Consider the following 9,833-nt stretch of genomic DNA (forward strand, 5'->3'; position numbering starts at 1 on the left):
CCACCCCACCCAGAGGCAAACGAGCAAGAGCAATACGCCCGTGCGACCCGTACCACTGCCTGCCACCGTCCTCGTCGTCCGCATTGTCGTGCGCGCGTGCACGTGCGCGGGGGCTCGATGACGAGCGTTTTTGGTCTCCAGTCGAGTCGAGGCCTCTGTTTCAAGGCCGCCACGCCGCCGCGTGCCTGCAAGGAGGGGGAGTCGAAAACATGAAATGTGCGTCCGTTCCTTACATTCAATACGAATGTAGCCTGATGCCTGTGTGTGCAGTGCGGAAGAGAACTGTGCGCCTTCGAGCAGCAAACCGAACACGAGACGACTGAAGGACGACATGACAACGAAGAACACGACATGACGTTGTCCTACTGCTGAGATTTGCGAGGGTCGTTTTTAAATCCGGACTTTACGATGCAATTTGTTTGGGGTCGATCGGCTCGAGGCCTCTACGACTTTGGCCAAATTAGCACAGCTACAGGTCCATTCCACCGACGGCCACAGCCTCCCCGTTTTCAGCCTTCACAGAAACAGCAACGCCCAACAGCGCACCACGTCGCAAGTGACGACCCACAACGCTGAAAACAGCCCTACCAGAGCCGCCTCATTCTATTTGGCTTTGGTAGGAAGCCCTGGATGAATGCTGTCAGGCTGAGGTGGCATCCACAAAACGCCTCAACCGGGTGAATGCCTGGGTACGTGAGAGGACGGTCAAATTTGCCAAGGAGGAGGCAGGGGCGAGAGGAACAGTGTAGCCCAGTATGGCCGCAGCTACTATCGACCACACAAGCACGTGTCGAATATAGCGCTCCCGATGAGAAGAGCGAATGTGTTGCCACAGGGGATGTGCGGGAGCAGGAGCCTCGCTGACCGAAATACTGGGGTTGTGGGATGAAAAGGGATGGTCTTCGACGCACTGGCGACACGTACTGAACCTAGGGTCAAGATACAGGCATTCACTTGACTTTCCAGGCTTTCAAGCGCCTCACGCTCGTCCCTGACTAAAGATAAAAGTCGATTGCACCGCCCCATCTCTTTTTGCATGGCTCCGATCGCGTCGATGTGAGGTCCCCACGCCGGAAGCATGCGGAAGGGGGCACCGAACACGTGACAGTAGTAATGCGTCTTTGCGCTTTGTCGACCGGTCGTAGCGCGCGCGTCGATGACGGTTTACACAATGGACGGCAGCTACGTCTTCGCCTAGCAGATTACGTAGGTAAGACAACAGTGCATCGCAATCCATAGGTTGGGGGATAGTCGCGCACGAGGACAGAATAATTCTGTGCTGTGGGAGCGCGCAAATACCGTTGGCGCAGTTCGACGTACACAATGTACTCACGATGCAACACGTACAACGCCAAGCCGCCCAAAACGTACGCAATTTTCAGAGGTACCCAGAGCAAACTAGACTGATCTGCAACATTGGATAAGGAAAGGCGCTCGAGCTGTGCAAGGTGGTTACCACCGACCACGTTGACGGGCAGTAGTATGCAAAGACCCAGCACTGTTGCTCCAAGACTGATCCAGCATCCAAGGCGTAAAAAGCGCAGGATCGTTCAGGCATCCGAACCGACGCATTAAATAATATCTTTTTCTGAGGTACGCCACAACGTCATGAGCCACACATAGGGGTTATTGGATAGCAAGGTACGGGCGAGGCCTCTGGCCAGCCAGGGGTTCGAGGCCGGGGTCTCGCATTATTACGTTTGCATTCCTCATTCAGAAAATCAAGACGCCGACGCGTGCAATCATAAATATCGCAAAACCCCCTGCTGAGAAACCACCAAGCTACAAGGTAGAAAATGTAGATTATGAGGGCCTGGAGCAGGACGCCTATCAAGCTTTGAATTGACCTCACTTCGGGCTGTTCGCCTCGCAGATCGACTTGGCTGCCTTCGTCCTCCATGAGCTGCCAATATGCGATATGGACAGACGATTAGAAAACTTGCAAAGTTTGGTCGATTGAATGGATGATTAAATGCTTTCGTAGTCCTCACAGAAAAGAAGAAATCGCAATGCACCACAACATGTGACGTTTCGGCTCTCTCCCTGCAAGGAATGGGCAATCACACGATCAACTGGAAAATTCTAAGCAAGCTCAGGTAGCTCTCGCAATACTTTACAAACGACCTGGTTTTAAGCTAATGCATTTTTCTCTTCTGCCGTAGGCGTTGACGGCCCATTCGATGGCCTGTCCGCTTACGCGTTCGACGCGTTCCTTGACTTACCTCGGAAAGCGTTTGAAGAGTGTGACAAGTGTTGGTTTTTAGGACTCTGATGAATCAAGCAAGAAAGATGAGCTGATACTACATGAGTTGACGTGAAAGCGTATCCGTGCAATCAATATCTCGTTAGATGAGACCCGACGTTTTTCCCTGCGGGTGTGGATGTGAGGCACGTAGAGGGGAGACACGAGGAGCAGATTCCTCAGCCTGGGCTCGAGTAACACTCTTGCACCCTGCCTTTGAGACCGTTTTCTTCGTTTCAGTATTGCTGATTATTTGAAAACATCTCAACCACATTGAAGGATGGGGGTTTGCGTAATTTTCACAGCACTTACATAAGGGTGTTTCTTTACTGCTTTGCAATGGGTCTCGGTAAAAATAACAGCAAGGCAAGCAAGCGCATCGCTGGTCTGACCTCCTCCATCGATTGGGCCGAAAAACGTATAAATACATCCACGCATCATCCTTGACGGACTGAGTGACACCTCGATGTGCGAAGATTCAAGAGATATGTTCAGTGGCTCTTCTTCTGTCTGCTGAGCTTTTAAATGTCGCTCAGTATGTTGCGCTACCTGAGGCTTGTCGATCAGGCAGGTCCTCAAAAACATTGTCAGCTTTGGGTCTTTCTCAAATTGAGAAAGAGTATGCGCACACGGCATCCCTACATCCTTAACTTACTTGCCACCGACATTTTTGCGTGTGGACGGATGGTGCACGAGTTGCCGAGAGACGGAAGAGGAGCGCTAGCACGTCACTCGTCTTCCTCATCCTCTTGCCAAACCGCGGTGTCAGGGGGCGATTTAGGGACGGAAACCTGCAACAAGGTACAGCTATGATCAGCTGTATGCGGGCAGGGGTGAAAGATGTGAACTTTGTAGAAAGTGGTGACAGCGAGCAGAATAGAAACATCGATGTAAAAGCGTGACATCGCCTCACAAGCTTTATCACCATAACAGTTCTCAAGCCTCGACAAAAGTGAAATCATTACTGAGGTAGAGGGGTCCAAAGAAATCAAGGAAAGGACCGACAGCGAAGAGGAGGGAGGACGGCATGGAGGACATGGAGCGCCGTATTCGGGGGAGAAGCACCTGGGCCGAGACTACTATTCCAAGCGTTTCAGGCTCCTTGTGCAGTACATGGTGGAGGGCGGGCCTCCTATCGCGATGCGCGAAGAGATGGAGACGGTAATTTCGAAGGGCAGGAGGGGAATGGATTTGAAAATGTGTTGATGTGGAGACCTCTATAACCCGTCGCGTCTCGACTTTATACTCAGCATTGCCGATGCCGAGCAAGTGTGGCGGCTGGGTGAGATCGATGAATTCACGGATAGCTGGAATGAACTTTGCACTCATGCTGCCTTGTCATCACCTCCCTCGTTTTCTCACCCCTAATCAGCGCGGGGACGGTCTGCCATCCTTCCAGTGGAAAATGGCGGTGGTGAATTTCATGAATCAAGCATTTTTATGGCCTCAAGATACCTTGAAAGACCAGTACCGTACGTATTGACGCAAGTTCATATACTTTCCTCCCCTTTTGGCATTCACTGACTTCTACAGCTCGTGAGCTTTCCTCCCTTGCTTTTCCCGTTTCAACCCGCAACTTCTCCCATCCTCCTTTCACTTTTCCTGCCTTGTGCCCCCCTCCCTCTCAGTGCCCCTCCTCCACGCTCTGGACGACGTCCCTGGTGCCGTCATGGGCAGCTTCCACAACACATTCGACGCTTGGCACGCCAAAGTTCGCCGGCACAGCTACACTATGAGCGGGGAGAAACCGTGCGTAGAACCTTCCTCTCTCATGTCGTCCTTTTCTCTCTTGGCTTATCCGTCCAATGGTTTTTCCCTGGATCTTCAACCTTTCTCTGTACTTCCTGTCTTGCTCGGTCCCCACGCCTCTGCCCCTATTTGCCTGCCGATGGCCTCGTCTCCTTGATTGTCCGATGAGCTTGATGAGTCGCTCACTTCCTTTGATCGTCTCCTTTGCCTCTGCCCCTCCATCAGCCAGCTTGTGTCTGGACCATTCCTTATTATCCTCCCTATCCGCACGTGTGATTTCCCCTCACTATTGGTCCTTCTGTCTCTTCAATCATGTGCGACGTTGGAAAGTGATGATGTTGACACAAGAGATAAGCGAAACAAGACTGGGAAACCTCCCACTGAAGATTTAAACTCTTTTTCCACCTGCTCCTTGTCCTGATTCTCCTTTTCTGACGTTCTCCCCTTCCCTCTTCCATCGACAGGGCTCTCCCGCCTCTTCCCCCTGAATTTATGCGCGTGGAAGCCATCCTTCTTCCCTTTATCATCCGCTCCCTGGCCGCTGCTCGTCCGCTCTCAGCGCCGAGTCTGGCCGGTGTGGAAGGGGAAGGAAGGGAAGAATCGGGGGAGGAGACAGAGCTGGGTGGAGAGCGGCAACAGATGGGAGAGTCGACGGCGGATAAGGAGAGGAAGGCGATGAAGGACAGTGGCCTCGGCCAGCTGGTGCGCGTGTGTGACATGCGGCTTCCTCACGACTGGTACCCCTACGCCCGCCTCATGCGGAGGAAGATCATATACCACGCAGGTGAGGAGACGAGAATTGGCTGGTAGGGTGCTGGCAGGTTCTGAGGGCTGCATCGGGCAAAGAGCTAGTCTCACCTCCAGATTTCTTCCGTCGTCTTTTCCCCTGCTTCAGGCCCCACCAACTCCGGCAAAACCTATCATGCGCTTCAGCGCCTGAAAATGGCCGATCCGGCGAAAGGGGGCGGCCTGTACCTGGGGCCCCTCCGCTTGTTGGCTCTCGAGGTGAGGATTTCATCGCGTTCCCTCATTTTGCCTTCCATTTCCATTATATCAATATCCCCTGTTCTTCCCCCTTTCATTCCCCACAGATCTATGATACACTTAACGAGGAGGGCGTCTACTGCTCTCTGCTCACCGGCCAGGAGAAGAGGCTTATTCCCTTCTCCGACCATACCAGTGCTACGGTACGCGAGCTGGCGAATGACAGCTTTTACTGCTTTTGTGCGCCGCAAATTTACAATACTGCCTGTTTTTTGCGCCTCGCCACTGTTACCAGGTTGAAATGTGCAGCTTGCGTCAGGACTACGACGTGGCGGTGCTGGATGAGATCCAGATGATCGGCGACCCAGAGCGAGGCCACGCCTGGACTCGGTGCGTTTCGTTTTGTCCTTTGTCTTTCGTGTTCGTCCTCGATCCTCACACAATATTCGCTGATCTTCCTTTTGTTGGCCCCTTCGCTCCATCATACCTTTTGTTACATGCGCCTTCCCCATCTCCGCTTCTATGACTACCCTCTCTTGACCCCGTACTCACCTCTCATGTCTTAAAATCATGTGTAGCGCTCTCCTGGGGCTCCGAGCCAAGGAGATTCACCTGTGTGGAGGACCCGAAGCCGTGGAAGTGGTCTCCCGTCTCTGCCAGGCTACTGGAGACGACCTGGAGGTACCCTGTTTCCTTTCCTATTGTTAGAGCGCATACGAACCCCATCCTCATCTCTTGAGTTAGAATTTCGGTGTCCGTGCTCGTACGCGCTCATGACTATGTCCACCCTTCTTTTTCTCTCCAGATCCGAAAATATGAGCGTATGACGGAACTTACCATCGCCTCCGAGCCGCTGCTTGACTACTCCAAGGTAATTTGAGATCCTATTTTCTCCCCTCCGTTACTGTTCCTGCGTTCAATTACCTCTCGTACTCACTTGCTACCGGGTGCCTGCTGTTTTCAACGACGAACTTTTTAAACTGTCACAGGTAATGGTAGGAGACTGCATTGTTGCCTTCAGCAAGTCCGACATTTGTTCCATTAAACAAGAGATCGAAGCCAAGACCAGGTATTTTGGGTCCTTGTTCCTTCGTTTTCTTTCTCCGCCTTCATGTCATTACATGACGTCCTTCATGCGCTTGAGTCACACATCGCGCGACCAGTCCCCCTGTTTGCTCCTAGTCGCCCTCTATAACATCTTCCTCTCTGTCGTTCTACATCCTGCTCAGTCACAAGTGCTGCATGGTCTATGGCTCCCTTCCCTCCGAGACACGGTCCGCCCAGGCGGGAATCTTCAACGAAGAGGGAACGGGCTTCGACGTCCTGGTCGCCACTGATGCCATTGGAATGGGCCTGAATCTCAACATCAGGTCTGTCCAACGCCTTCCCTTCCCTGCAGAGTAGTATTGTTTTATCTTCGTGACTGATTGCTATGAGCAGCCGGCAGCGCTTTTCACATATCTCTAGACTCCTGGATAGCCTCCCTTCATTCATGGAACACCAGTCCTAATCGCTTCCTCCCCCCCGCAGGCGGATCATTTTCCACTCTCTTATCAAAGTATCCGACGAGGGCGGTGCTGAGGTGTTGCATTCAGGTACGTCGCGCTAGGATTCCTCAATGCGTCTTGACAGAGGGACGAAGGGATTGATCTTAATATTCCTCTCATTGCGCGCGCCTTACTTCGTCGTTTGCACTGTTTTCTTCCTGTAGTGGCTCACACCTTCCGCTATTCTGTACCTCTCACGCCTAGGTATGATCAAACAGATCGCTGGCCGGGCCGGTCGTCGTTCGTCCCGCTTTCCCCGGGGCGAAGTCACGTGCTACAAGGGAGAGGACATGGAATTTCTTCGACAAGGTTTGATCCTCATTTTCAATTCCTTGCCTACTGCTCTTTCGTGGTTGGTTTCGAACTTTTTTGAGTCATTTCTGCTCACCGCTTCTGTCCATACCCGCCTCCCTTAAGGGTTGGGCACGGCTACCGAGCAAATCGCCCGGGCCGGCCTATTTCCTTCTCCTGAACAACTAGAGGATTTTGCGTCGCTCCTAGAATCACAGGTGTGTAGATATGATCAAATCAATCCGTATATCTTATATGATCAATTTATTCGTAATGACGCCCCTGTACGTTTTTTTCTCATTTGACTCTACTCAACCTCTTGTTTATGCATTTTCTCTCTCTCTCTTTCCCTCTCCGTCCACTTTAGGTGGGACGGATAAAGGGCAGCGGGGAACTGGGGGGAGAAGAAGAAAGGTGGCAACAACGGAAGAAAGGCTTATCTTCTCCGTTCCATGCGAGTTTTTTTGCGAGAGACATTGGATTGGAGATGAACAGAGGGAAGAAGGAGGAGAATGGGAAGGAAGAGACGGGCGAGGAAGGGCAACAGAAGTCAGAAGAAGAGGAGGAGGGCCTGGGACTGATGGAAGTCATGGACTCTTTCTTCAACATGGCGGAGGTACGAGGGGACGGGGAGAGCCGACCATTCATATACGGGAGTTAAACGAGTTACCGCCTCCCTCTGGTCTCTGTTCTTGGCCCCCTCCACGCCCTTTCCCCTGCCAGGTCTCGGACACCTACCACATGTGCCGCTCCCGATCCATGGCCTCCATCGCCTCCTACTTGGCGCAAGTCAAGCCCCTGTCCATTGCTGAGCGCTATATCCTCTCGTCGGTGCCCATTAGCAGCCGCGATAGATTCGCTATGCAGGTGTGCGGTCATCCTCTCCGTCCGATTTCCCCAATTCTTATGACATGCTCTTTTCGCCGTGTATCGTGCTTCTAACCACAGCTCCTTATGCTCTTTCCTTCGGCTGAATGTGATGCTTCATTGTCATCTTACCATCCATTTTCTGCGCTTCTTTCCCCTACCCGCTCTATCTCTTTAAGATGCTTTATCAATTTGCTGCCGCCCGAGCGGCGCGCCGGCCCATGCCGCTCTCCGTTCGCCTGCCCGCGTCCCCCCCCACCACACTTCTCGGCATGAATGAGCTCTGCACCAAGCACTCCGTCCTCGACGCTTATCTATGGCTCTCGCACAAATTTCCCTCCACTTTCGTCCAGGTAGGGGTGTCTCCGGTCCACGCTTACCTGACTCACCATTACACATGATTGTTTGCGTAGATGATTGATAACAGTGACACGCTGATAGACGGGTATAGATGGGGGGCATGTTGGCTCTGCCCCTGAATTCGCGTGATTCGTGCGTCAGCTGGAAGGAAGGTTTTGTGCCACACTCATTGCTTCCGATGCGGTCGTTCGCCAAAGTGATTTGCCGAGATCTTTTGTGCTTCTCGCCGACTTCTTTTTCTCCCTCTCTTTCCTGTCTAGCGCGAATCTGCCCTGCAAATGCGCGTGAAACTCACTCGGATGCTGGAGTCTGGCCTCAAGCTCGGCATGTTGGTAGGTCCAGCCCGTTTCCTATTGATCCCATTCATCGCTTTCAAGTTATCCTCTGACTTATTTATCTTTTCTAGGTGGAGCACTCGCACCATGACCGCGACGCCCGTCTGCGCCACCAATTTGCCTTAAAAATGGAAAAGCTTCATGGTATCCCCTACAAGCCTCCTGCTCCTTCTCAGATCCCTCCTTCCATTCGCATCGAGGAGGACACGGGCGCTGAAAACGACGATGAGGAAGAGGAAGAAGAGCGCTGGCGTAAAGAGAAAGACGACGAGGCTGAGCATGCTAAACTATTGGAAGAGAGGGGGGAGGGAAAAGAAAATGGAACAAGGGGAAGCGTACTTGATAGGCAGTCGCAGACGGGAAGGAGGAAGGAATCAGATGCCGCAGTGAGAGTACGTAAAGGAAAGGGATTTTTGAGCGATGAGGAGGAAGAGGTCATCCGGGGTTTATTTGCTTTCCGACTGGCGCGCTTTCACAAGGAACTGGAGGCAAAGCGCAAAGGAAAGGAAAGAAAAAGGGAACGAGGGCGCGATCTCATCGATGCTGGGGAAAAGTATGCCCACAAACCTGAGGTAGCGGAGGTAGGAGAGGCGCAAACGACAGCAGCAGGGGGGACTTCGTAGGAAGCGAGTGCAGAAATCGTGCATGTCATCGAAAAGGTGAATGAGCGCAAGAAACATTCAAAAAGGCTTAAAGATGAAGCGAAAAGTGAGTTTTGCAAATGATAGGAAACAGAAATACAGTAAAAACAGAAACATCATCTGCATGTGAAATATGCAAGACAATTTTTCTTCAAATCTTGAACTCAGAGTCAAAACCGCACGAAAAAGCTTCACAAAAATCAATCTTTTTGAATGTTTTCGACCACGGCTTGACCAAGTTACTATATAGCTATGATGATGGAGGATGGGCACGTGTCGGTCCAAGAGTCGGCTCTTATTGCGTTTGACTGTCGAAGCCATCATGGACTTTACTGTATTGGAATAGCTCTGGCACTTGTTTTCTGTTGTCGGTTGATTTTTGATTGTTTACAGACATTTCATACACATACTATCGCATAAACGCGCGTGGATATTGACTGCCTCGTACTCCTGAAGCTGCTTCATGTCTATCCCCTACCGCCGACATAAGTCCGTTATTTGTTATGTTAGTCGGTTGAATCTGGAGATGGAGTGATGGGAGGTGGAAGCTGCTGACACCGTCGTGTCCATCGACATCAAAGATGTATTCGGGCTCTTCAACATTCCTCCCCTGCCTCCTTGCAGTCCCCCATCCTTCCCCCCTTTGACGACGGGTCGGTAGGATGATGGAGGGGAAAGCAGGTTGATGCGATCATTGGAAGGGCAGAAATACCCTGGAAGAGATGAAGAAAAAAGGAGGAACGATCAATTTCCTGCTGCGGACATAGAACGTCCCGTCCTGACCAAGGCCTCACTTCGCCTTCAGAAATCTTCAACC

At 51.9% G+C, this 9,833-nt stretch overlaps 1 protein-coding gene across 1 annotated transcript; it reads left to right on the plus strand.

Annotated features, from left to right (window-relative positions):
* Positions 1-2,594: 2,594 nt before the first annotated feature.
* NGA_0244100 (atp-dependent rna helicase) lies at positions 2,595-9,148 on the plus strand. The gene is made up of 19 exons (XM_005854071.1): positions 2,595-3,043; positions 3,176-3,403; positions 3,615-3,714; positions 3,871-3,991; positions 4,456-4,775; positions 4,887-4,996; positions 5,083-5,178; positions 5,271-5,365; positions 5,554-5,656; positions 5,781-5,846; positions 5,965-6,044; positions 6,205-6,345; positions 6,506-6,570; positions 6,940-7,031; positions 7,181-7,429; positions 7,537-7,680; positions 7,860-8,033; positions 8,301-8,372; positions 8,447-9,148. Exons 1-19 carry the CDS (start codon positions 2,768-2,770, stop codon positions 8,996-8,998), a joined length of 3,084 nt encoding a protein of 1,027 aa, XP_005854133.1. The 5' UTR covers positions 2,595-2,767; the 3' UTR covers positions 8,999-9,148.
* The last annotated feature ends 685 nt before the right edge of the window (positions 9,149-9,833 follow it).

Source organism: Nannochloropsis gaditana (assembly GCF_000240725.1).
Source record: "Nannochloropsis gaditana CCMP526 unplaced genomic scaffold scaffold633, whole genome shotgun sequence".
Classification (NCBI taxonomy): Eukaryota; class Eustigmatophyceae; order Eustigmatales; family Monodopsidaceae; genus Microchloropsis; species Microchloropsis gaditana.